General features: G+C 39.1%; 5 protein-coding genes across 11 annotated transcripts; 3 read left to right on the top strand and 2 right to left on the bottom strand.

Moving 5' to 3' along the window:
• Positions 1–49: 49 nt before the first annotated feature.
• Positions 50–1,771, bottom strand: LOC126610435 (uncharacterized). The gene is made up of 2 exons (XM_050278488.1): positions 1,322–1,771; positions 50–1,048 (listed from the first exon to the last, which is right to left on the bottom strand). Exons 1-2 carry the CDS (start codon positions 1,715–1,717, stop codon positions 182–184), a joined length of 1,263 nt encoding a protein of 420 aa, XP_050134445.1. The 5' UTR covers positions 1,718–1,771; the 3' UTR covers positions 50–181.
• A 1,506-nt stretch (positions 1,772–3,277) lies between these two features.
• LOC126610433 (probable alpha-mannosidase At5g13980) lies at positions 3,278–10,725 on the top strand. 4 transcript variants are annotated; one of them, XM_050278481.1, is made up of 26 exons: positions 3,278–3,363; positions 3,448–3,622; positions 3,772–3,891; positions 4,081–4,164; positions 4,262–4,333; positions 4,440–4,553; positions 4,931–5,031; positions 5,116–5,209; positions 5,308–5,475; positions 5,563–5,652; positions 6,342–6,407; positions 6,518–6,574; positions 6,861–7,077; positions 7,498–7,514; positions 7,683–7,742; positions 7,829–7,900; positions 8,028–8,075; positions 8,174–8,293; positions 8,485–8,550; positions 8,952–9,064; positions 9,172–9,256; positions 9,425–9,535; positions 9,628–9,723; positions 9,906–9,953; positions 10,112–10,180; positions 10,260–10,725. In XM_050278481.1, exons 2-26 carry the CDS (start codon positions 3,458–3,460, stop codon positions 10,485–10,487), a joined length of 2,481 nt encoding a protein of 826 aa, XP_050134438.1. In that variant the 5' UTR covers positions 3,278–3,363; positions 3,448–3,457; the 3' UTR covers positions 10,488–10,725. The 4 variants fall into 4 exon arrangements, with proteins under 4 accessions (XP_050134438.1, XP_050134439.1, XP_050134440.1 ...); XM_050278482.1 differs by lacking the exons at positions 9,906–9,953; positions 10,112–10,180; positions 10,260–10,725 and having other exon boundaries at positions 6,861–7,217; positions 7,434–7,514; positions 9,610–9,723; XM_050278483.1 differs by lacking the exons at positions 3,278–3,363; positions 3,448–3,622; positions 3,772–3,891; ... (1 more) ...; positions 4,262–4,333; positions 4,440–4,553 and adding an exon at positions 4,611–4,731 and having other exon boundaries at positions 6,861–7,217; positions 7,434–7,514.
• A 528-nt stretch (positions 10,726–11,253) lies between these two features.
• LOC126611265 (uncharacterized) lies at positions 11,254–15,555 on the top strand. Of its 3 annotated transcripts, XM_050279475.1 has the most exons (10): positions 11,256–11,574; positions 11,786–11,838; positions 11,959–13,069; positions 13,145–13,266; positions 13,537–13,625; positions 13,869–13,971; positions 14,068–14,172; positions 14,262–14,379; positions 14,839–15,015; positions 15,181–15,555. In XM_050279475.1, the coding sequence occupies exons 1-10, from the start codon at positions 11,352–11,354 to the stop codon at positions 15,336–15,338; spliced, it is 2,259 nt and encodes a 752-aa protein (XP_050135432.1). In that variant the 5' UTR covers positions 11,256–11,351; the 3' UTR covers positions 15,339–15,555. The 3 variants fall into 3 exon arrangements, with proteins under 3 accessions (XP_050135431.1, XP_050135432.1, XP_050135430.1); XM_050279474.1 differs by having other exon boundaries at positions 11,254–11,574; positions 11,959–13,266; positions 15,184–15,555; XM_050279473.1 differs by having other exon boundaries at positions 11,959–13,266.
• A 947-nt stretch (positions 15,556–16,502) lies between these two features.
• On the top strand, positions 16,503–20,037 carry LOC126611221 (sialyltransferase-like protein 1). The gene is made up of 11 exons (XM_050279414.1): positions 16,503–16,818; positions 16,928–17,007; positions 17,249–17,335; positions 17,434–17,511; positions 17,601–17,692; positions 17,820–18,021; positions 18,215–18,305; positions 18,467–18,525; positions 18,641–18,789; positions 19,034–19,115; positions 19,221–20,037. Exons 1-11 carry the CDS (start codon positions 16,692–16,694, stop codon positions 19,599–19,601), a joined length of 1,428 nt encoding a protein of 475 aa, XP_050135371.1. The 5' UTR covers positions 16,503–16,691; the 3' UTR covers positions 19,602–20,037.
• Positions 20,038–21,428: 1,391 nt separating this feature from the next.
• Positions 21,429–25,777, bottom strand: LOC126611219 (aspartokinase 2, chloroplastic-like). Of its 2 annotated transcripts, none has more exons than XM_050279413.1 (14): positions 25,470–25,777; positions 24,777–25,292; positions 24,588–24,670; positions 24,450–24,490; positions 24,089–24,243; positions 23,800–23,949; positions 23,617–23,712; positions 23,414–23,530; positions 23,035–23,154; positions 22,859–22,951; positions 22,659–22,775; positions 22,274–22,390; positions 22,062–22,124; positions 21,429–21,820 (listed from the first exon to the last, which is right to left on the bottom strand). In XM_050279413.1, exons 2-14 carry the CDS (start codon positions 25,182–25,184, stop codon positions 21,680–21,682), a joined length of 1,701 nt encoding a protein of 566 aa, XP_050135370.1. In that variant the 5' UTR covers positions 25,185–25,292; positions 25,470–25,777; the 3' UTR covers positions 21,429–21,679. The 2 variants fall into 2 exon arrangements, with proteins under 2 accessions (XP_050135370.1, XP_050135369.1); XM_050279412.1 differs by having other exon boundaries at positions 22,653–22,775.
• Between the last annotated feature and the right edge of the window lie 507 nt (positions 25,778–26,284).

Raw genomic sequence — 26,284 nt, forward strand, 5'->3', positions numbered from 1 at the left:
CATCTTCCAAAAAAGTTGGATTCTTGCTCGAATACTAAGACAAGAAAAATTGCAAACCAGTAACCATTCAATCGCTATACGTGTTACAAACTAGACTGCCAATAAGCAGCTTTGTTAGAGAAATACATCAAATACATAATACGATAAATGGCAGTCTACTTAACTCTGAAGCAATTATTATTCACTCATCCAATCCCAAACTGGTTTTTGTACGGTATTGGCGTCCAGTTCTCTGTATACTGCTTCTTCCATCCATTGCTGTATCCGGTTCATCTTCCTCCATTGCACAAACATCTTCATTATCCTCTGCTGCAATGGCAAGTGGCATCACTTTGCAAGCCGCAGTTTCCCTTCGAGCACCCCCTGGTCTCTCTGACTCCCCATCGTTTTCTATCATTAAAGCATCACTTGATTTCTTTCTTGGTATAAATGTGACAGGTTTTGAAAGATCAACAGAAGCATCCTCTGCCTGTGGTTCCGTAGAATTTGACTTCCTCACCAGATTAAGGAATTCCATGTAGGCTTGCTTGTTAGACTCCTCGTCCACATCACCTGATGAATCAAACGTGTAATGCGTATATCTTGAAGGATTTCGTATATAATCCGGAACTGGAGGATTTTCATTTGAATGAGTTTCTACAGGAACATCTTTGGCTCCGTCTTCATCTTCATTACTTTTGCAGTTGGAGTCAAACCGGACACGTTTTTGTGTTTTGGACGAGTCTAACTGATTATCATTCTTCCTCTTCAGAATCGACTTTAGGTTGGCAGCATCTTCAGAGATGTTTTCAGCAGCTATAGAAGACGATGTGCCGTTCCCAGAAACCCTGAGGGAGTCACTTTTTTGAGCTGCTTCAGCATCTTGTTGGAGCCTAATCTTAGCTGCCAGGTGATTAGCACGCGGGTCTCTAGTGAAATCCTTAATGGAACTAGGAACCTTCTCTTGAGTATCAATATCGATCCCATAGTCGTTGACATCCCTCATATACAAGCGATCTCCGGCGGTCTCCTTGCCAACAGCCACTTTGTCATATCCATCTTCCTCTTCCTGTATACAGAATACAAATACATGTTAATACAAGTTAAAACAGGCAGTCCCAACTCCCGACCCTCAAGCAAATCGGAGAATTAATAACTACGAAAGCTTATAATTTGATTCAGCATAAACATCTGCACCTCTATCTTGCCTGCCTAGTTAGTGTTCACGGGCATTCCGATTTGCTCTTGCTCATACATCGAATTTGAATTACACTACACAGTGATGGCATGAGATCCTAATCGATCAAATTGTAAAGAGCAGCAAAGTGAGAGAGATAAATACCTCGAAGTCGAGAGTACAGTCCCTGCCGATTGAGGATTTAATTTCCCACTCCTCTTCATTGTAGCCGTCTGGCTTATCCTCAGTTGCGGGCTGACTGGGAGAACCAGATGCCTCTTGCTCCTCCTCGCCTTCGTCTTCGTCTTCGACGTCGTCGTCAAGGTCTAGAAGGTCCTTCTCCAGGTCGTCACTGAAATCATTCTTCGACCTTGAATTTGATTTTGAGTAGAAGGGTAGGGGTTCGGGGCTGCCCTTGTCTCTGTTCCATTCCCTCCTCTCGATTTCCTCGTCGGTTAGGGACCATAGCGAGCTCAGACACGACTGTTGACCGGACGACGACGATGAAACTGGGAGAGAGCCGAAGATTTTGCCTACTCGAACGTTGAACGTGTCTTCCATAGTGGGTGGGATTTCGAATTCCGATAGCTGAAATTCTCAATTAGGGTTTTAAAAGGGGAAACCTCCGGTTTTGGATTGCACCGACTAATAATGAGGCACGTACCGAGTTGAGTGGGCCTAGTCCAATTTAGGTGATTTCTCTCTCACATAAGCCTATGACGAGTCCGGCCCATGCTTTGCCCATGTACTAATGATAGCACTCCAGTTCATTAAAAAAGAAATAAAAACAAAGCATCAGTTGGGCAAGAGAGGTGTCTCCGCTTCTTTTGGCCTTCACAGAAGAGTTGAGGAAGACCTTGAAGTTGATCATTGTGCCCGAATGCTCAAATGGTGAACTTTCATTTTGCAGGATGGAAATGATTGGGTGAATTCTCATGCAACAACTTCCTCTGGATTGATCCTTCCTGTGCTTTACCAAACATGAGTGTTGTGAACTAAAGAAGTTGTTCCCAACGAAGAAGGTAGAAGCAGCGGATAAATATATGGTCCCGAATACTGAAATTGAATGCTCTTTCTTCTTTGATAAGAGTAGTATTTTTATAAAAAGGTAAGCTTGGTGAATAAAAAGACAAAGCCACCCATGAGATGACCCACCAAAGAGTAGAGTAGAGTAGAGTAGAGTACACTTGCAATAAGAAAACTACTAAAATTATTAAAAAAAAAGTCGAGAGAAAAGGCACACAGAGAAAACAGAGTGAGTAGAATTAGAAATATAAATGGCAGGTTGATCGACCAGCGAGTGATCATTTCATCGCCTCTCTTCTCTAGCTTCTCTCTTCTTTCTCTTCTCTCTTCAACGGTGTGTGTGTCATGCTGTTTGCGGCGACACTTCCCATCCATGCAATTTAACGCTGCTTTCTTACGTTAATAAGCGTGAATTGCTCTTGTTTCTGGAAAATGAGTCACTCTTTTTACTCTTGACAGCTGCTGCTGAGAGCTGACCTTCATCGGAGGAGAAGAGCTCTGCTCGTGCTTCCGCTAATGGCCACGACTTGGTCCCTCTTGTGCATGCTTACGTTGGTCGTCGGATTTCTAGTCGCCGACTCCAAGTTTATTGCATACAACACTTCCCAAGGCATAGTCCCCGGCAAAATCAATGTCCATTTGGTCCCTCACACCCACGACGACGTTGGCTGGTTAAAGACCGTTGATCAGTATTATGTTGGCTCCAACAATTCCATCCAGGTTTCTTCTGGATTTTGGATTCTGACTCTCTGACTTCTCTGAGGGTTGTTTGTTTCTTCTGATGATTTGATTTCAATGGATGGATAATAGGGGGCTTGCGTGCAAAATGTGTTGGATTCTTTAGTTCCTGCTCTGCTGGCTGACAAGAATCGCAAATTCATTTAGGTTGAACAGGCAACCCTCTTTCTCTTTCTTTACTTGCTTCTTCTTTCTGTTCTGCTTCCAAGTTGTATACCTCCAATCTTACCAAATTTATATATCCACGGTTAAAACTGGCACTTGGTACTTACTGCAAGATGACTACATAACATATATAACTTGTATCTCTTGCTGCTTAATCAATGCATTGAATTGCATTGCATTGCACTGCAGGCATTCTTCCAGCGGTGGTGGAGAGATCAGAGTGACGCCGTCCAGAGTATAGTCAAGCAGCTAGTCACCTCGGGTCAATTAGAATTCATGTAATCTAATATGCCAAAAACAGCAAGGCAGGTTTCTTTTCATTTCTTTTGGTACTAATGCTTTGTTTTTTCCCCATGCTTCAGAAATGGGGGAATGTGTATGCATGATGAGGCTGCAACGCATTATATCGATATGATAGATCAGACGACTCTAGGGCATCGCTTTATTAAAAAGGAATTTGACATGACTCCAAGAATTGGTTGGCAAATTGACCCCTTTGGGCATTCGGCAGTCCAGGCTTATTTGTTGGGAGCAGAAGTAAGCACGCCTTTGGCTTTACCTTTGAAGTTTGAACACAAAATTTCCTTTTTCTATGCCTAGAGTACACCTTTTGAAATTGTGGCCGGAGCATTTTTGCCAGAAAGTATTACTCATACACTGTGAACAACATTTTGGTGTTGTTGTAGGCGGGATTCGACTCACTTTTCTTTGGTCGAATAGATTACCAGGATAGGGCTAAGCGCAAAAATGACAAGAGCCTTGAATTTATTTGGCAGGGTTCGAAGAGTCTCGGTTCATCTGCTCAGGTGATGAACAACAATTGCTTTTTGTTTTATATAACATTTTTACATCTGGGATTCTGGGTTTGTCCAAGTCATCATGGATATGCTTCCTTTTAGTCATTATGTAATATTTAGTGGTGTTATTTTTATTTTATTGGCAGCAGAAGAAATATTATGTGCTGACTACTTCATTATTCTTCTAAACTGTTCCAGATTTTTTCTGGTGCATTCCCTGAGGCTTATGAGCCTCCATCTGGTTTCTATTTTGAAGTTAATGATGATTCCCCAATTGTTCAGGTAACATCATGATTTGCAAACAAGTTTTTATATTTCATTTGGGTTATTGAATATTTACTTGTTTGAATTGTTAAACTTAATTGCTGTTCTATTGAAGGATGACATCACTTTGTTTGATTACAATGTACATGATCGTGTTAATGACTTTGTTGCTACTGCAGTATCACAGGTAAATTACCTGGTTGTCTTCATCAAACACTTTTTTCTCTTTTCTTTTCTTTTTTCTATCATACAGGGCATTATTTTGGTGGCTGACAGCAATGATTTATTCTCAGGCTAACATAACTCGAACGAATCATATAATGTGGACCATGGGAACAGATTTCATGTATCAGTATGCACACACATGGTTCCGACAAATGGACAAACTCATTCACTATGTCAACATGGTAATAATCGCTTAATACTTTTTATTGATGCTGAGTTGGTTTTATGAAATTATTACAGTCTCACACCTTTTGTGCCTCTAAATATCATCATAACTGGTACTGATGATATTGGACATTTATGCTTGTGCCTGAGAGGCCAAATTGGTCGATTCAACCTTTCTGTAGTCTCTGTTCTGAGGTAAAAACGTAAAATGATAAACTGGATACGTTATTTCCAGCTATTACCTTCATTTTCTAACGCGTTCCCAAAAGATGCAATATATAAAGATGTTAACTGATTAGGAATGCATTTCCTTGTTGTCTTGTATGGGTTTGTTGATTATATTATGCTGTTATTAAAATCCAATTGTTCTTACTTTTTTTTGGAAACTTCCAAGGATGGACGTGTTAATGCTCTGTATTCTACTCCATCCATATATACGGATGCAAAGTATGCTACAAATGAATCATGGCCAATCAAGACCGGTGATTTCTTTCCGTGAGTTTTAGGTTTATTTTGTTTTGTAATCTTTCCTTTGATGTGTCAACCTTACAGTAAAACTGAAGTATGTCACCATACCAGTTATGCAGATCGTGCAAATGCATACTGGACAGGGTACTTCACAAGTAGACCAGCCTTGAAACATTACGTTAGAACAATGAGTGGCTATTATTTGGTATCTCCCTGCAACTTTTCTCTGTATCATGAATTAGTGTTTACAGTTAATTGACAGCTTTTCTATTGTCATACATATATGTCTCTCTTGACAAAAAGGCTGCAAGGCAACTAGAATTTTTTATAGGAAGGACTGATTCAGGGCCCAACACAGATTCATTGGCAGATGCCTTGGCAATTGCTCAACATCATGATGCAGTCACTGGTACAGAGAAGCAGCATGTTGCCAATGATTATGCAAAAAGATTGGCCATAGGCTACACGGAGGTGCGAATTAGCCTTAACTTCCATGTTCTTTTCAGTCCTCAACTATTTTACTCAAATTTCACTCTCTTGTTCATTGTCTTCCTGTAGGCCGAGCAAGTAGTTGCCACGTCACTTGCTCACTTGGTTGAGTCTGCATCATACACTGGATCTGTAAATCCAACTACGAAGTTTCAACAGGTAATTAATTTTGACCCCTTGAGCTTGTATGCTATTTTCATATCCTAGTACTTGACCTTCAACTAGACTTGTAAACGGGTCGGGTTTATTGGTTTGGGTCGGGTTCAACCCGACCTGTTAAGTTAACGGGTCATCCGAATCCAACCCGTTAAGCTAACGGGTCACCCGAACCCGACCCGTTAAGCTAACGGGTCACCCGTTTCACCCGTTAACAATTATTATTATTATTTTTTTGCATAAAGTTTATTTTTTGTTATTAAGACTTTACTAAAATTACTAAAATATCCTCAACTAACGGGTGTTAACGGGTCTAACGGGTTGACCCAAAGTGACCCGTTATTTAACGGGTTCACCCGTTAGCGACCCGATCCGTTAAGCATCCACCCAAATACAAATATTAACGGGTTGGGTCGGATCGGGTTAACAGGTTGGGTCCAAAATGCCAGGCCTACCTTAAACTGCATGGATGGTGATAATTTGGATATTGAACTTTAGTATGACTCATGAGGTAGTTGCAAAGATGGATAGGATTAGTATGTTTAAAACGTTCATGCCAGTAAGAAGGATTTTGATAACTGAAACAATGAAGTGAATGAGTGAAATTTCAAATTCAAGCTAAGAAGAACGGTTGATCTATCCATCATCTTTTCTGCCTTTTGTCATTTACTTTGTTTTCATTGATTCTCCAGTGCCCACTTCTGAATATCAGCTATTGCCCTGCATCAGAAATGAATTTTTCTGAAGCGAAACAATTGGTAAGGAAAATAAAGTACCTAATGCCATGCTCTTAAGTGTATCGACTATTAAGTGTTACTTTAATTCCACTTGTGAAATATATTTTCTGATGGTGTTTTCTTGTCTATAGATTGTCATGGTGTACAATTCCCTAGGATGGAAGAGGGATGATGTAATTCGAATTCCTGTGAGTACTTCCTTTTCCAAGTTCTATCTTAATGCTTTCTGTTGTGCTAGTGTTTCCTTTCCATTTATTTATTTTAGAAATAAATAAATATAAGAACGAGGAGGAGAATCCATGCAAGTGCTTAGATCATATATATATGTTAACCAGGGTTGGGTGAAGTCTTAGCGTATTTGGGGTACAAAACTTCTATAAATGGCCGCTTTATATTGATCGTGCGAACAAGCCGATGTGAATGCAAAGTTGATAATCAATGACTCCCTTCGTAATATTTATGTTAATAATGTAGATTATCAATGAAGATGTCACTGTTCATGATTCTGAGGGAAGAGAAATTGAATCACAGCTTCTCCCACTAGATGATGCCCATGTGGGCTTAAGGAACTACTATGCTAAGGCATACTTGGGTCAAACTCCAACAAAGACACCAAACTATTGGCTTGCGTTTACAGTATCCGTGCCACCACTCGGTTTCAACACATACACTATCTCGCTTTTGGGTAAAGGTGCTGGTTCCACCAGATCATCTGTACAGACATTTCAAAGTAGGGAAGAGTCCACTATTGAAGTTGGTCAAGGAAATGTGAAACTCACGTTTTCTACAAATCAAGGCAAAATGACTAAATATGTCAATAGAAGAAGCTTGGTAAGTATGCACCTAACAGTTGCGTAGATACTATACCTGATGATTGCATTTCCTTCTCCAATTGTATTTCCTTTTTACATATTTGTTTTTCATTGGTGCGATTCAGTATCAGGTTATCGACGTTGTGATAGCTCTGTTAATCCAACTGCCAAAAACGGCAATGGAATAGAAAACAAAAATTGTTGTAGCTAACTCAACTATTCATTCCTTTTGAAGGTTGAAGAATTGGTCGAACAGTCTTACGGTTTTTATAATGGATATAATGGCAGTGATGATAAAGCTCCTCTGATTCCTCAGGTATATAAATGCTGATAGAAGCTAGTGCTCTGTTGCAATATTTCTTATTTTCTATTTTTATGTTTTTAATTTGAAGGTCATGAAAACTGATTATTAAGTGACCCTTTCTATGGTATCTACTTGTTTCGATATAAAACGCTTTATTGTTCTTTTTTTCTATTTTTCTAGAATGCCGGGGCATATATCTTCCGTCCAAATGGCACGTTTCTCATAAAACCTGGAGAAAAGGTGTGTACTTTTACCTTGTGAAATATATTTAGACTCAGGCATAAGTTGGGAGATTGTTGATTAGCAACTGTTGTTTAAAATTTCAGGCTTCTCTGACTGTCGTGCGTGGACCAGTAATAGATGAAGTGCATCAACAAATTAATGCATGGATATATCAGGTGCCTTGCTTGTCAAGTGCTTGCTATCTCTGTATACGTTTTCTCTTTGTTCTCTTGCAGCAACAGTAGCATCATTATTATGTTCTAAAATAAAATCTCAGTAATGTTTCATTGGATGTGTGTACAGGTCACCAGAATTCACAAAGAGAAGGAGCATGTTGAATTCGAGTTTATTGTAAGTTTACAAATAAAGACAAAAAGGAAATAAGAAAGTTCGAATAAAAATTGAAAATTATTATTAGGCCTGTTCATTGAAAACGTTTGCATATTCAGGTTGGGCCATTACCTACTGATGACGGAATTGGCAAAGAAGTTGTAACTCAACTAGCCACTACCATGGCTACCAATAAAACGTTCTACACTGATTCTAATGGGCGTGATTTTATTGAAAGGGTACACAAATTACTTGCTCTTACAATATATTATCTAGTAGTTTTGATATCATGTTGATGCTCAAAATTTATTTATCTTGTAGACTTATAGTTTTATACTTTTAGAAAGCTATCAGAGTGCCTCTTAGGAGTTAATACGCATTCCTAATTATTGTTGGCATATAATAATGCAAGGATCCCTCTCTTTTGCAGATTCGCGACTATAGAACAGATTGGGACCTGAAAGTGCACCAACCTATAGCCGGAAATTATTATCCAGTATGTTTATTTTTCCTTCCTCAAAGTAAACCTCCTTTTTATGTGGCTTTACGGGGGCTATTTCTGTTGGTCTTATTAACTTTCAGTAAAAAAACTAGCAAACTGAGTTGAAGTTTGTATCAACATTTGGTTTGCACTTGCACAGTGTTGTGCATATGGCTGAAAGAATACGGTGTCCCACTCTTTAATTAGTAGAATTTCATGAATTGTAAGACATGATAGTTCTGTTTCCACTATATTCTTTTAAATAGAACAATAATTTCTCCGTCTCAAGATTTTCTATATCAAATGCATATGTTTCTTTATACATATTTTGGCTCCGTTGCCATCCGGTAGTCATTGGATAGGTGAGTGTTGTACTAGTTATTAGCTTCACATGTTTTTTTATGTTGTCTTTGCAGATTAATCTTGGGATATACATGCAAGATAACAGTACAGAATTTTCGGTTTTGGTGGATCGATCTATAGGAGGGTCCAGCACAGTGGATGGACAGATAGAGCTGATGCTCCACAGGCATGTTTTTATTCTTCAATAAGATTGACATTCATGAATGTAACTTTTTCATAGAGCATACAAATTAAAGTCATGATTGGGATTTCCTTGTTTCTCTTACCACACAGGAGACTACTACTTGATGACTCAAGAGGTGTGGCAGAGGCTCTAAATGAAACTGTCTGTATTGACAATGTTTGCAGTGGACTAAGAGTAAGTGCATGCTACCTGCTTTGCAACGACTACTGTGCGGTGTTATAGACCAAACTGGAGTTTTGGTTGCGACCATATCTAGATGTGGTATAACTATTTTGACTATCCTAAGAGTTTAAGGTTGCCTAACTTTTGTGTCCACCTCTTGCTTCTGTTAAAACTTATCAGATCCAAGGAAAATTTTATTTCAGAATCGACCCCCTGGGAGAAGGTGCCAAGTGGCGTCGCACTTTTGGTCAGGAGATATATTCCCCTCTTTTACTGGCCTTTTCTGAACAGGTGAAAATATAAAATACAAAAAAACGAAAAGACATTTAAGTTTGGTTTTAACCTTGTGAGCTGCTCAATAATAGGTGGCTCCCTTTCTGTAGGATGGAGATAACTGGAAGAATTCTCATGTAACCACTTTTTCAGGGGTTGGTTCCTCGTACAGTTTACCTAATAACGTCGCTCTTATAACTCTTCAGGTAACTTGGGGCTTATCTAGAATTTCGGATGTTATTTCTCTTTAGCTTTTTAATTTTAATTTTACCTAGTTAAGAATGGGGTCCAATTCAACTTTCCTAGAATATTGAATCGAAACCACAACGATAGCAGCAGAATACAGACTTGTGATATCCTGGTTTCCTGGTTTCTTTAATTTGCATAGGAGCTTGATGATGGAAAAGTTCTCCTTCGATTAGCACATTTATATGAGGTTCTAATCTCTCACTCGTTCTACTTCAACTATCTATTTCTGCTCTAGTACCTCATTCATTTATTTATAATGTACTCTGTTAGAGCCAGCATCTTCACTTCCGATCCTCCGCATTTTATTTACTACTATTGTTTTTTCTTGTTCAAAATTGTGCTCAGATTGGAGAGGACAGGGATCTTTCTGTAATGGCAAATGTAGAGTTGAAGCAGCTCTTCCCCAGGAAGAAGGTAAAAGAAAGAGCCACAAACATTAACCAGAGTTCATTATTGAATTCTTTTCTTATAATATCGTGCTTTTCCGGTACAGATTGGTAAACTTACAGAGATGAACTTATCGGCAAATCAAGAACGGACAGGAATGGAGAAAAAGAGACTCAATTGGAAGGTGGAAGAAGGCTCTTCATCAGAAGCAAAGGTTGCGAGGGGTGGAACTGTTGATCCTGCAAAACTGGTTGTGGAACTTGCACCAATGGAAATCCGAACCTTTCTCGTTGAGTTTAACCAAAGCTTCAATCATTATTCATTTGATGCCTAACCGAATGAGACTGAAAACGTAGAGGAGACTTGAGAGGCCCTTGGCTTCTGGAGTCCTGAGACTTTTTCTGTCATGTAAATAGACATTGAGTTATGTTTCTAGTGTTGAACGAAACAAGCAGAGGAAAAACGATAAACGCGTAAAAATCAGGGAACGATGTGGTTTATGAAATGAGGTTGTACTAAGTATTGAGTTGATAAGCTACTATTAAATGGCAGCTGCTATGTGACTTTTGAAACTCCTGCGTACAGATTGATCTTGATGGCCTCTAAGAAATGGAAGAATAAGAGGCTCATCATGTACCCTCCCTAGTAAATAGCTCACAAGATCGCTCCTCTTCGCCCTCCCATGATTCCATCTTATCCACATGCTTTGGTTGAGGGTCAACAGCCTATGGTGCCTCAACCCCCTTTGGTTCAACTATATATCATCGACTTTTATTCCTTCTAGTAGACGAGGCTGTACGGGCGCACATGAGAGACCCTTGTGCACCATATCTATAAAATCTACAAAAAGTATCTTAAAATTAAAGGAAAGTAATTACTAACATGTAACAACAAAGCTTAAATACCACCAAAACTTGTAATAATAATTGTTCGATGGTAGGGATCTGTTCGGCAAAACTCTACCGAAAATTTCTTCAAACATATAGCTTAAATTTGCTGAGGAAAGTCTACCGAAGCCATCTAAGCCCAGGGGTTAAAATGTAATTGTAGCGGTGGCCGAACCGATATTCGGTGAAGATGCTGAAGGATAGATTGGCGGGTCTGTCGGATAAATACATGAAAATAATAAATAGGGAAAGGCAAATGCTTGACTGGTGAGCCGATTAGCGAGAAGAACAGAGTTTTTGGAAGAATTTTCATGTCCATCTTGCCCAACCAAGACCAAGGATCTATATCATCGTCTACCTCTTCAGCTCCCTCTATAAACCCTAACTCCCAACATGGACACCGCCATCACCACGTTTCCCTTTCTCAATCCCAATCCCAGTCGCTGTCTCCGCCGGATCCCTCCCGCCAAATTCTCCAATTTGGATCGCTTCGGATCTCCGACTCTCAATCTAGCTCCTCCGCTACTTCTTCAGGTGTTTGATTTTCAACTTCTTCAATCTGTTTCTTTTCCGTTACCTTGTTTATTAGAAAGTAAATACCCTAGAATTTGGGCAAATTGGAAAGAATCAATCTTTTCTTGGATAAGTACAGCAGTTTGGAGTCCATTATTGATCTTCGCTCTGCTTGAAGGTGTTTGATTTTTACTACTTGAAATAGAATGTTGTTTAAATTATTCGTCTGCAGGCCTGTCGCCATCGGCACCAGCTGCAGAAGATTCTGGTGGATCTTCCCAGCAGGTATATTGACTTTATGTTTTGAATGTTTCGTTTTTCTGCAGTACCCACGCTTGTATGATCTGAGAGAGCAATTGAGTAATGACTTTCAGTTCTTTGTCGTTGTTTGTTTCTTTTATCTAGGTGACTGAGTTAGGGATGCCTTGGGGTAACCAGGCTTTACCCAATAACCTCCACCACACACATTCACAGTGTCACTCTGGTGGAGGTGGACGAGGGGTTGGATCACCCTGGTCTAGAGGGAAAAGGTCAGGAACCGATGGTTCTAGTTCAACTCAACATAGTATGGGGTCTGTTGCTTCTCATGGAAACTCCACTCATCAAACAGGAAGGAAAACCCAGCTGATGAATGGCAACCACTTGTTGAATTTTTATTATGACCCCATATCTCGTCCTCAGCATAGAGCTGCTCCTCCTTCTTCAAGAAGGCAACACAAGAGGAAGCCATACAACAAAGATCTATTTCTTCAGGCTAACTACAAATTCGTAGTGTTAGATTCAGTAAACTACTCAGCTGAAGCGATGGATCCAGATAAGGTGTTACAGTGGGAGGACATCATTTGCGTGAGATATTCCACCCCAACTGTGGTTCAGTGTCCCATTTGTCTGGAATATCCTCTATGTCCGCAGATAACCTCATGTGGACATATCTTCTGTTTCCCATGTATTCTGCAATACTTGTTGATGGGGAAGGAGGATCATAAAGGAGACTGTTGGAAAAGTTGCCCATTGTGTTTTGTGATGATATCCCCGAAGGATTTATACACTCTATTCGTGGAGAATGTTAAGCAGTATTGTGTTGGTGATACTATAGAGTTTATGCTTATTAGTCGACAAAAGGATTCATTTACTTTATCCCATAAAAGTAAACAAGAGAAAGGTGCTGTTGGAGGTTGCGATGATGAAAGCTATGATCCATTTTCAAAGTTAACATTTACTTCAGATGTAGATCTTTCAGTCAGAAAAGCAATATCAGAGTTAGATGGTTGGTTGGTCAGGGCAGAGTCGGGGCTTGTTGATGACCTAGAGAAGCTTCCATATGTATGTGCTGCAATGGAACAATTAGAACAGAGGAAGAAATATTGGAACGAGCACGGGGCTAGCAACAGTAATAAATCTTGTAAATATAATAATCATAATACTGGTTCCATCTTGTCAACTGAAAAAGCTACAATTGGTAACAATGAAGCATCTACATTTGGACAGGCAAATCCGTCCAATGAAGTCTATGACGGTAATGTGTGTTCGGACATTATATCTGTGGAGAAGTCAGATGATGGAACTTGTTCTGACCAATCTGTGGATGCAGCTGAATCTTTGGAAGGCCAAGAAAATGTTTTGTCTTCTTCATATGATGAAAGCAACAGTGCCCGAGGGGACTCACATGACTCTGGAAGTGTAAAGGAGAAGGAATCATACAATTTCTACCAGGTGACTGATACTTAGATATCATGTTTCCCTTTTGTCTTTTGCAATTAATTTCTACGGTTCACATTTTACTAACCTGCTCATTTCTATACATAGTAATTGCAACTATCTTTGTCTTGTTTGCAACAGTTGTTTAACTTTTTAAAACTGTTTTCCTACTGGTTTGTATTTGGTGTGTTAGTCGGTCATGTGCTCCTTTCTCTCTCTTTGAACCTTAAGATTGAAGAAAGTTTTCAGTGGTTTAGCTATTTATATTTTATGTCTCTATATCAGGCAGCTGATGGTCAGCACATCATTATTCATCCGTTGAACATGAAATGCCTTCTACACCACTATGGGAGCCATGATATGCTACCACACAGGTATGGTTGAAAGTTTACTGATTGTTTCTGTTGTATGGATAGAATATGCAAAATCTATTATAAGGGCCCCCTATATCCAGAAGGATATTCTTCTATAGGATGCATATTCTTTACAGTTCTACTTGTCTGACATTAGAAGACGGTATTTGAGTCATTTTTATTAAATATGGGGTCTTCTTATTTCTGAAATGTGGGGTCTTCTTATTTCTGAAATGTGAAAATGGGTCAAATTCGTTATTGCAGGGTAAGTGGAAAAATTTTGCAATTGGAGACTGTGACTCAGACAGAAGCTATGAGGAGGCGCTACCGCTACTTGAGTCATTTTTCTTTAACAACAATATTCCAGGTAGCTTTGATACATGATCCGAATGACATCACACTATAAGAGCATTATTGTTTCAGGTTGCGCATAGTATCTAATCACTATACACTCACATTTCAGTTTTGTGAGATTGATCTCAGTGAGGTATTGTCTCCTGATGCGTTGTCTCCCTTTATGGAAGACATAAAGAAGCGTGAACAGAAGAGGAAGCAACTTGCTAGGAAGGTATTATTAATTGCTTTTTCATTATATACTGTATAAAAATAACATTAGTTTGTTCATGCTTTAAAATTATATGCTATTCCTATTTATAGGAGCAAAAGGAGAAAATGAAGGCTGAATCTACCATGGCATATCCCATCCCCATAGTAGCAGGTTATGGGCAGTCCTTGCATGAGGGATCCCCTACATTCTCCATGGATGACTTCGAGGGTAATATAATGTTCCTTGTATATGTTGTATATGTTGTATATATTTAGACGCATGACCTTTTTTATGTAAATTTATTCCACTCAAGCAGTACCATTGGGTTGTTTTGGAATAAATGTATTGTCCAAATAAGGAAAAACAAAATTGAAGTATGGTGTGGCATCCTAGTTCTGAAACCTTCAGCATTTCTGGCATACTAGATCAGAGTTTTATCTTGTTGTCCTAAAGCCCGCAATGCATTCAAACATTTTAAGTTAGGTGTGCTTGAAAACTAGGCTTCTGAATTTTTTGTTATTGTTTATTGTTGAAGTTTGCAGATTCATATCTATATGTATGTTTGCTCTAAGCTGTTGTATTAATTATTACCCCTTCTTGTTGAAGTTTGCCGAAGTATATTTGTATATACTGTGCTCTTATTTTAAATATCATTTAATAGTTTATGCATATGCTTCCTGTTTTCAGCTTTGGGAAGTTGTACAGTGACATCATCAAGCCCTCCTGTTGTTGGGGAAAGGAAGCTCTTCTCGAGTGTTACAAAGCTTGGTTTTGCTGCTGCGCATGATTCTCCAGCGCTGAAACTAGAAGGAAGCAATTCTCTGAATGGCAATGATGCAGGGAGAGTCTTTCCCAAGACAAATGGTATTTATGAAAATCTTGTTATGCTGGTTGTTTTTTCTGCTTGAGATTAAACGGTTATGCAATCAAATCTGGGGAATATTTGATCAGGGTCATACTAAGATAATAGTATGTTGTATCTCGAGAGTAGTGGTTGCTCAACCCTGTTTCATGTTTTTTCTCCATCAGCAGGTACCCAGAATGCGGGTGTTGCGTCATTTGCTAATATAATCGCCAGAGCTAAGCCTGGTGAAAATATGGATCCACCCAAGATAAATGATTCGGGAAAGAAGGGAAAGAAACAGAGTCGAGTCCTTTTGTCAACCGCTAGTGGTCGGCGCTACTGATATCTAGTGAAAATCTCGTGAACGATAATGGTGTCGTCTTGTATCTATTAACCTTTGATGGCACAAAAGCTTGTGAATGTGTGATCATTATGTAGATGGGGTAGATGTAAAAAAATAAGAGCCATTACCGAAGTCCTCCGCCTCTTTTCTTGTGTTTGTTTTTGTATTTTTTTCTAGCTAATACAGAGACTCAATAAATGGTACGACTTATATGGAAGGGCTTCTTACATTGTTCTGAATGCGCATGCAGAAGATCTTTACCCACGTTTAACGGTTGCATCTTTTATAATAACCGTGAGCTTCATGTTACCAATTGGGTTTTGCCCATGTATAAAATTGGAATCCGTTGGTATTTTTATTCAACTTTCTAGGACAGTGTCCAATGCTCGAAAGATCACTTCCGTTCTCTAATAATTTCTTTTATTATTATTATTATTATTATTTTTTTTTTTTTTTTACTTACTTAATCTATAAAAATATAAAAAGAAAAAAGAAAGTAGTAATTGCTGTGGCATGTATTCAAGGAGGGGGAAGAGAGGAGAGGAAAATTGGTAAAGGGGGAGAAATTTGTTTTTTAAGTAGGAAAGGGATACTCTCCGGATCCCTTTCTCCTAATTTATAAAGTTCGGGGATCTGGACTGTTGAAATTTAATCCAACGACTAAAGTTATTATAACTTTTAAAGTAGGTTCCTGTTTATAATCGTTGGATCAAATTTCAATGGTCCGGATCCCATACTTGGTGAATTAGGAAGAAGGGATCCGAACTCCCTTCCCTTTTAAGTAATACAAACACTAATAGGAAAGATTTTCTAGATTTTATAAAATTCATATACATAATCGACTAAGATTTATAATGTCAAACGTATCATAATTTTAACTACACCAGTAACGTGAAAATTTAATGGAGGCAAATTGTCTGCGCTCCTGTTTGGGTGCCCTTCTCATCCCCTTCTATTTGTGCGGTCATTTTTAAGTCACGTCAACATTTTATTTTTTTATTATTTTTTATCTTATCATCTTTATAAAATAAATTAATATAAAATGTTGACGTGAATTAAGTAAAAAAAAAAAAAAAAAAAGGATGAGAATGGTAGCAAACAGAGGGCAGACAATCTGCCTCCAAATTTAATAGAATCGAGTACCAGTCATGTTATTATTTTGAATTATATATATGATAGTTTAGGCGAGTGAAGAATCAATTGCGTTGCTTGTCTGGTAATTCAACTGGTTTCCTTGGCAAATTGTCCTGGCTTGTATCCTTCACTGAATCACAAGCTCAGCCTCGAATCTCGAGCTACTAGAACAGACTTGATGCTGTTATTGTTCGTTCGAGGAGTAGTAGTAGTGGAGCAATGAGAAGTCACAAAGCGGCGTCGAGTAACAACCACCTCAACCGGCGGCCCACTATACTCTACCTGGTTTGCGCCGTCGCCTTCTTCTCTCTTTTCCTTTTCGCCATCCAATCCTCTTTATTCGCAGGTCCTCCCTCCTCACTCACCTTCATATCATTTCCTTTAAATCAAAACTAAACACTGTGTTTCACTCGTAATTCCAAATCTTTAGCATTAATTATATGTATCCAATCCAGGTAATCAGAAGTTACATCTCCACACTCAACATGATGTTCGGGTTTTATCGGAATTTCAGTCTACTGTGAAGCAATGCGTGGTTAGTTTCTCTTAATTTCCTTTATTTTCACTCGATCTGATCCTGCCCTTTTTAATCTGTCTTTTCTTTTAAATCCCTAATTCAAGTTGTTGATTCAGTTTTAGCACTTCAATTTTGCCATTTTTGCGTTGTGCTCATATAAGAAATCTTTTGTTTCTCTCCTTCCTTTCTTCATTTTTCTGTAATTTTGGTGAGTTTTTGTGTTGGATATGAGTTCTTACGAAGGTTAAGGTAAATGTAGGCAAACAGAGGGCTTGGTTTGACTGCACACATTATCGACCATTGCAATCTGACTCTTAAGTTCCCGGAAGGAACTAACAGCACCTGGGTCCGTATTCTACCCTTTACCTTCTCACCACAGTTTCATCTTGAATTCTTGTACTATTCTGGTCTCCGAGTGCTAACTACTTGAGACTCGAATTGCAGTATAACGAGCAGTTTAAAACTTTTGAAGCACTCGAGTACCACTACAATGTTTGCGAGGCACTTCTTTTATGGGAGCAGGTTTGTCTCTCTGCTACCATCTGTCTCTAAGTTTAATTACCCCCTTATGCCAATTCTTTGTACTGATGCTTTTTTAAGGATGGATGCAGTACCGGAACATGACGACTGTATTGACAAGGGAGTATCTAGATGTTCGGCCTAAAGGTTGGGAGGAGTATGCAGCACAAAGGATAGCACAATTGTACGTTCGTCTACACATTATCTCTTCCCAACCTGTGCTTGATTTCTGCCAATAGATTATAGCATACAAATGCCTACGAACCTACACTCCATCTGTTTTTTTCTTTCCTATGTTTTTTTGGTTGTAGGGGAACTAAGAAATGCTACAATAAGACACTTTGTGAGGAACATCTTAATGTGATACTACCAGCAAAGCCACCTTTTCATCCTCGGCAATTTCGCACATGTGCAGTTGTTGGAAATTCAGGAGATCTTTTGAAGACGGAGTTTGGAGAAGAGATTGATAGTCATGATGCTGTTATAAGGGATAATGAGGCTCCTGTTAATGAGGTAAAATAGCATGTCTGTTTCGTAGCATTGGTGAATATATGGATTTATTCTTTCATGACAGCCTTTGATTCTTCTGTGGTTCTAATTGGAACCACAGGTATACTGTTACGTTCACTGCTTTTATAGGCAATAGAAGGAATAATAGGCACTAGTTTGGTTGATAAAATTCTTATTTAGTCTTTCATATGTGTAGAAATATGCCAAGTATGTGGGTCTGAAGAGGGATTTTCGGCTTGTTGTAAGGGGTGCTGCTCGAAACATGGTTGCCATATTAAATGGGTCCGGTATGCTTCTAATATTTTGTGTGTATAAATTTTTATTTCTTACTTTTGTGTGGCCAAGTTAAGTTGTGCCTGCTGTATTAGATAAGTCCTAACCTTCGTGGCGCTTCACGAAAAGTTACTCAAGTGTGTTTTCATATTTGCAACTTTCCCTTCTTATGCAGCTGATGAGGTACTTATAATCAAAAGTGTTACACACAAAGACTTTAATGCAATGATCAAGGTGAAGTTCACATCTAAGGAGGCCAATATATTTCTTTCTTTCTTTCTTTAGAATATAGTTAACACACCCCATTTTCTGAGATTTCACAAACATTTTGGATCCTAACATATTGCAGGGTATTACAAATCCAGTCTACCTTTTCCAAGGTATTGTGCTCCGCCGAGGTGCCAAAGGAACTGGAATGAAATCAATAGAATTAGCACTATCTATGTGCGACGTTGTTGACATATATGGTTTCACTGTTGATCCTGGCTATACTGAATGGTTTGTTTCCTTTGGCTTTTACTTGATACATTGTTGTTATTTATTGGCTGGCATTATTATAGCAAGCAAGGAACCTGTTTATATTCATGCCTTTGCATGTGAATATAAGTTTCTTTTGCATTTCTGATCACGCAGTGTTATGGTTCAGTAGATGCCCTCTAGTTTATATATTATTTGTATCAACTCAGGTGTGACATTGTTTATATGTCTTCTTATGGCTTACCAATTTGCTGCTTTATTGTAGGACACGCTACTTCTCTACACCTAGGAAGGGGCATAATCCACTTCAAGGAAGGGCATACTACCAGCTCCTAGAGTGCCTTGGTGTAAGAACATACACATTTTTTCTTTATAGATATCGAAAATGCAGGCGCATGCCTGAATTCTCATCACCGAATGTTTCAACTTTTAGCTTTTTTTTTATATGTCAGGTTATTAGAATCCATTCTCCCATGAGATCTAAGAGGAAGCAAGATTGGTCAGATGTTCCAAGTCGAGAAATGATAGGCAGAGCTCATGCAGCTGCATTGCGATTAAAGAGGGGTGAGGCTGGTGACTTGGGACAGTTTGGTAGTTGCAAGGTGTCCGGCAATGTGGACCCTGACAAAGTTGGGCCTGTCTCAGGCTCTCCAGACATGAGTGATAAAAGAAAGTTTTCAAATTACAATAAATGGGAAGTTTTGCCTTTCAAGAGTCTGAGGAAGGAGGCACAGGACCACTATATTCAAATGGAAGGTGTTTCTCTCTACAAAATGGATGGCAATAAGTTGGATGACCTAGTATGCGTGAGGCATTCCTTATCAGATGTCTAGCCAAGAAATATCCTGTGTTTGAGTCTTTATGGATTTAACTTGGATGGTTAAGAGCAGACCCAGCCGTGTGTTACCGGTTTCTCCTTGACTTGTGGAATTTTCAGTGAGATGGTCTTCATCCCGGTGGATTATGGAGTGCGGCTTGTTTTACTTCTCTCGTTATACTTGGATCAGTGGTCGTGACATGGGAGGAATCTGAAGCTGCCTTAAGCAGTGGGAAAGATGTCGACAGAAATCGAATTCTTGTATTTTTTGGGTTACATTTGTAGAGATTTTTGGAAGTGGAAAGATGTCTGGAATACGCATATAAGGTGGCTTAATTAACGTTTGTAATAGATTCTTTTCAGTACATACTACATAGATATTCATTATCCAACGGAGGAATGTAAACTGATTTAAGTGACATTTTGTTTTATTTGAGGAAATTTCAGTGTCATTTTGTGTAGACAATTAAGCTTGTATTTTGGGTTGTATGGTTGTTTCGTTGATGTTTGAGCATCACCATACAACAATATATGACATACGTTGGCGCATCTTTCAACCATACAACAATATATGACATACGTTGTATATTCAACTGCAAGTATCATTTAATATTTTGGAAGAAAAGGTGATCCCGTCTCATCTAATGGTTAAGACATCTGCTGCATAACATACCATGGGACCCACTCACTAATCTATGTTAAGTACCTCTAGCATCCATGTCTTTTTACAAAAGGAACATGCAGGATGCAGCTGCGCGCTTCGCCTTCACTTCCTCAACCATCCATTGTTTTCCAAGTTCCATATGATACGAGTCATGTGACGGCACTTGGATCGTCAAAAGCGCTCCTCAAATTTAAAACTCCAACTCCAAGAGTGTATGAATCCCCAAAACCGTTCCTTAATCCCAACCTCAACGCCCAGAAATCCGTTGATTCCCGTACCGTTCGATCCCCACACATTCCGCTCCAATTTTCTGGTCAAGAACTTCCTAAATCGAGACAATTGTTCGACCAAATGCCTCACCAAAACACCATCTCCACAAACATGATGATTTCCAGCTACGTCGACTCCAGCAATCTTTCCAAAGCCGACATGCATAGGTGGGGAACTAAGCCGGATTATGTGGTCATCAGTTCTGAACTCGTGCAAAATTCTTAAGAACCAAGAATTGGCAGAGAGAGCAGCAGACCGACTTTTCAATATGGCAAAGCTTAGCGATGCAGGTGCTTATGTCAGCATGTCAAATATCTATGCAGCAACAGTTCAGTGGGAGAGTGTTGGCAAGGTGAAGAAGGCAATGAGGGAGAGAGGAATCAGAAAGGCTACAGCATATAGTTGGGTTGAAATCAATCACAAAACTTATGACCAGAGCCACCAGCAGAGTGTGAAGATAATGAAAAAGATTGACGTGTTGGCCTAGGAGATGGAAAAGGAAGGATACAAGCCAGATACAAGCTGTGCCCTGCACGACGAGGATGAGGAAATAAAAGTGAAGTCCCTGAAATATCACAGCGAACGCTTAGCAATTTGCTTTTGCATTGATCAGCGCACCAGAAGGATCACCGATGGTGGTGATGAAGAACTTGCGAGCTTGCATGGACTGCCATGCCGCAGTTTAAGGTGATCACGAAGATTGTTGGGCGGGAAGTAACAGTTAGAGACTCAAGCAGTTTCCATCATTTTAGAGACGGGCTGGCATCTTTTCATTAACACCATGGCATAATCCTTAAGCCACATTGAAAGTTTGAGAAAGTGATGGGGAAATGTTTCGCTCTTGCGATTGTAGGTTTTTCCCGCAAATCCTTCGTCCAGGTACCAGAACAACCATTTAATCAAAAACAATTTTCACAAGAATGACAATTCTTTATTTCACCAAAAATACAATTCATTCCTAGTTAACTCCTTGCAACACAAGCATTACATCATCCAACATGATACAATATTGGTGGCGATGCCACGTCTTCAATTCTAAGCTGACAGCCGAAGGGGCAGAGATTTTCCCCATAAATGGTCAAACTAATGACTAAAGCTGAAAATCATAAGCTGTTTAAACTAACAGATCATTTTCAAAGAATCGAAGAATTGAATCTCGTTCAATGTTGCTCTGACACTAAGACAGAACCATTCTTGGATCCACGTTCTACTTCAAAGAGATCATTTCCAAAGAAAGCCTGGTGGAGAGCCCTAACGCACTGCTCCGCTTCATTGTCATTTACAACCAAAGAGATATTAACCTGGCCGGTGGTAATAGGTAAACGGTGAGTTCATCTACCACAACGATCAAATGCATAAACATTTCATAGGAAGTCAACTGTAACCACACTATTCATTCATGAATCACGTCCAATGGAAAATTAACCAGGATTTAGGAGAGTGAGAAAAATCACAGATAGACACAAACAGTCAAATCAAAATTTGGCTTTCCGTTTTACTGTTAATAGGAAAAGGGACAGAACTATTGTTGCTAGGAGATACCTTGGATGCACCCTGAGAGATCATCTGAACATTGACTCCAATGGTTCGAAGAACCTGAAATGCCTGCCACATACGACCAAAAATGTCAATACCAAAATCAAATATACATGAACAAAGGGGTAGCTAATGTTGACTGAACAATTGCAGTCGACCAGAGAACAAAAGAAATTTAGGGGACTTTTTTAACTACTTAGCAAAACACAATACAGCACCTTCTCTAGTATCAGTGATGACCTCTGCACATTTCCAATGAGAGATATAATTGATCTGTGCTGAAGAAGATTGACAACAGCAATTTTCTCAAGTTCCTCCACAACATGGTCAAGTTCCTGCAAGGAAGATGCAGTATTCAATGAGATTTTATGTAACAATTCCATGCAAAAATTGACTGGTCAACCATCTTCACTTCAAATATGTTGTGCACGTGATTGGCTACAATTTTTCCATAACATGCACCAACAAGAAGGAACATACATAAAATGAAAAATCATAAAAAAACACACGCAGACAATTTAATAAAGCTTAGATGCATGGGTCAAGTAACTCCAGAAAATCATAACCAGTAAGAGCAAATGGAAGATGAGATCATACGCTTGCCTGCTGAATAAGCTCTCTGCTCCAAAGCTTTGAGGGATCCAGTGTCAAGGAAATACTAACTTCACTGGTAGCAACAACATCAACTGATATGCCCAAATCTTCGAAAGTTGTAAATACCTACATGGAAAATATTATAAATAAAAGCCACCAAGTTATCAAGAGGGACAACCAACAGAAACAAGGTAATTTGTTTTCTTCACCTTAGCAAGAAATCCATATTGACCCAGCATGCGAGTGCTAACAATATCCAACATAGTCACGTTCCTTTTCAAAACAATGCTTGTTAATACAGCCTGCAATAGAGACAGAAAAATTCAATGAAGTCTCGAGCATTTTATGACAGTGGTGCTCAATTTTCCAGCAGACTACTACAAACCTTGCTCATATCTCTTGCATGGGTAATGACAGTACCGGGAGCGTTGGGGTTGTATGAATTTTTAACCCTCACTGGAATATCAGCCTCTCTGGCTGGTCTCATGGACTGTGGATGCAAGACCTGCAAGAAGGAAAGAAAAATTATTAAATCATGTTTTTTTTCTTGTTGAAAGAACACAAGTGTAACTAAAATACAGGTGGTTTAAGAGCTTATTGACTACTCCAAAGCACAACAAATCATTAGAACAGGAAAACTAAGTATTTAAAGTCAGAAAAAAAAACCGGATTAAATAAGTTGGAGAACCTTGCACCTAATATTGGCACTTGTTAATAAGAGAAGTATTGCGGATATTATCAACATTTAGCATCACTGTTGATACCTGAGCACCAAAATATGCTAGTTCGGCAGCCTCTTCAAATGTCAAATAAGGTACAGGTTCAGCACGCGGATATATGTTAGGATCACATGTCAAAACGCCATCAACATCCTTCCACACCTGTAAGACATTGAAAAATAGGTCATATTTTGCTACTTTTAAAAGAACTAGGAACTTGAGCAAAATTATTTTTTATTCAAACACACCTGAATTTCTCGTAACCCCAATGCTTTACCAAGGGTTGTAGCTGTCAAATCACTGCCACCTCTACCCAATGTAGTCACAGCACATGATTTCCATCCCTGCAACCAGAAAAACAGTGTCAATGGTGTTAATAGTTGAACCTTTTCAAAAACAGAATACATGTTGAAGTTAGCCAGAAGAGACACCTTTCCAAGGAAACCAGTAACAATTGGAATAGCAGGATCACATATCCAATCACCCTGTACCCTCTTTGCGACAGCTGGATAAGTTGCCTCCAAGATGTCCGCATTTGTGAAGTCATCTGTGGTTATAAACCCAATTTCAAAAGCATCATACTGCCAAAACAACAAACACGATTATATTAACTTGCTATCCGCAAGAATGGTGCTAACAAACAATTAGGAATTCCTCAGAAATTACAGCTGGAAATTTGAAATCACTTCCACAATTACATTAAATTGGGAAAGAACATACCTGGCGGGCTTTAACACCAATCTTATTCAGATAGGCAGCAAAGAGCCTTGTGGACATGCATTCCCCAAATGAAACCAGATAGTCTTTTGTTCGTAAAGTCAACTCTTTCATCATAGCAATTCCCTTCAGAAGTTGTTCCAGTTCTTCCAGGTGTGCTGCAAATCAGAGATAACAGGAAAAGCCATATAAATCAGTAGGATTACAATGAACAATGTATACACAGCCATGCTAACAGAACAGCCAAGGCTTTAGGCTGCTTAAAACTTTGGACAAATTTGGACTTGCTAATATGCAAAACAAGGATCATATTTTGCATTAAAAAAACAATGGACTTTACGTGCAGATAAGAAAAGAAACTCACATGATATGATAGAGCTGTCCACTCCAAGTTCTTCCACGGTCCTATTCAAAATAGGATGGTGCACAGTGAGGAAATCAAAAATTGAATTATTTTTCCTAAAACATCGCACTAGAAAAATAAATATTCCGCTGCACTCACCTGAGATGTAATTCTTTTATGAAGCTCAACTCATCAATCATAGATACATTGGTGACACCGCAAGTGACAGCCTTTTCTCCTGCCTACTCATGAGCAACCAATTTGACCATCATTTGTTGTTATTCATAAGAAATGAAGGGATAAAAGGTTGGATGACAATATCTAAGTAATATTCATATAATGTGGTACCAGTAAGAGTTTGTTAGTTGTCTTTCCCATGGCAGAAAGAACAATGACAGGCCTCTCTTGTGGGAAGCTGAGTATAAGATCAGCAACCTCTCTCATTCTCTCTGCAGTGGCCACCGAGGAGCCACCAAACTTCATGACGCAAGTCAATTGTTTCTCATTGTCACCAAGGCTTTGATTGTCAGTCTGTTTCTTTTCAAGAACATCCGCAATTCCTCCCTCGCAACTGACTCTCAAAACCCTGCTCGTACAAGAAAAGCTTTTAGCACTTGCAAAGAATCCATTGCTGGAAGCGACACCAGTAGCGAAACGAAGACTTTGCGACCATAGTGGTTGCTTGAATCGCAAAGATCTTTCTGGGGATGCAGGGCACAGAGTTTTAACTCGGGAAAAATGCAAGGCAGTTTCCATTCTAAAAGAAGTTATTTCGACGAATGATGTGAATGGCGTACAGAGCTACGAACTCAAGATCCCAACACAACCGGTTTGACGAATTCGAACTTTTAGCTGCAGCTCAATCTGCAAAATTCCATAACTTCACTGAAAATTTTCTGAACTAAACAAACGGCTAAAACAACATAAAGATGTAATTTCACAATTTATTTTTGTTTGAAGTAAAAGTAAAAGACAGAGAAGGAATTAACTCATTTGCATTGATATTAAATGCATTCATATATTAGAGAGGTTGAAAAGTACCTTGAGATGATTGGCAGATCAATGAGATGAGAGCAAACCAGACGTAAAGCCTCCAAGCCTACAACAAGGGAACGAGAGTGGTGGCAGAGGAGGCGGCAGAGGCTCTGTGGTCCGTCGTAGATTCAGAGCATTGAGAGGGGGAGCTGGCGGCGAATCTCTCTCAATACTCGAGGAATGCGGAAGGAACACCGGAAAGACAACACACAACAAACAAACCAAACCAAACCAAACCAAACCAAACCCTGGCGGCGCCTCTTCTTTTTAACCGCGTTGTGTTATGTTGTTTGTTGAATGAACGAATGGAAATTGTGGAATGCCCAACGTGTTTCTTATTTTATTTTAATTTCTTTTTCTTTTTCATTAAATAAATTAGTTCTCTTATGTGTTTTCATATTTTTATGAAAATCGTCTCGTCGTTTTCAGTGGAACCGACGGTGGAGACTCAATCTTTATAGGTTCACAGGATACGAGCGTTATTGGCGGTTCGATGAGGATGGCGGGGGTAGATCTCACGGTGGAAAATGGTTATGTCTTGAATAATTTCGTTGGTGAGCGCACTTAGTGAGGAATCGAGACGCCGCTGACAGAAAATGTGAGGTTGGCGATTTAAAAATAGAAAAGTTCAATCTTTGACCAAAATAAACAAAAGAAATTCAAATTAAATTAAATTTACTTGAATTTAAGGTTTTTTCTTTCCAAAAGAAAATTGAAAAACTGAAAGAAGTTGTATCAAACGTGGACCATACTTGCCTTTGTCTCCCAAGGTGCGGTCCGCGTAGACACGGATGTCGGCTGCTGTGTGAACTTAATTTATT

Source organism: Malus sylvestris, chromosome 17 (genome assembly GCF_916048215.2).
Source record: "Malus sylvestris chromosome 17, drMalSylv7.2, whole genome shotgun sequence".
In the NCBI taxonomy this organism is placed as follows: Eukaryota; Viridiplantae; Streptophyta; class Magnoliopsida; order Rosales; family Rosaceae; genus Malus; species Malus sylvestris.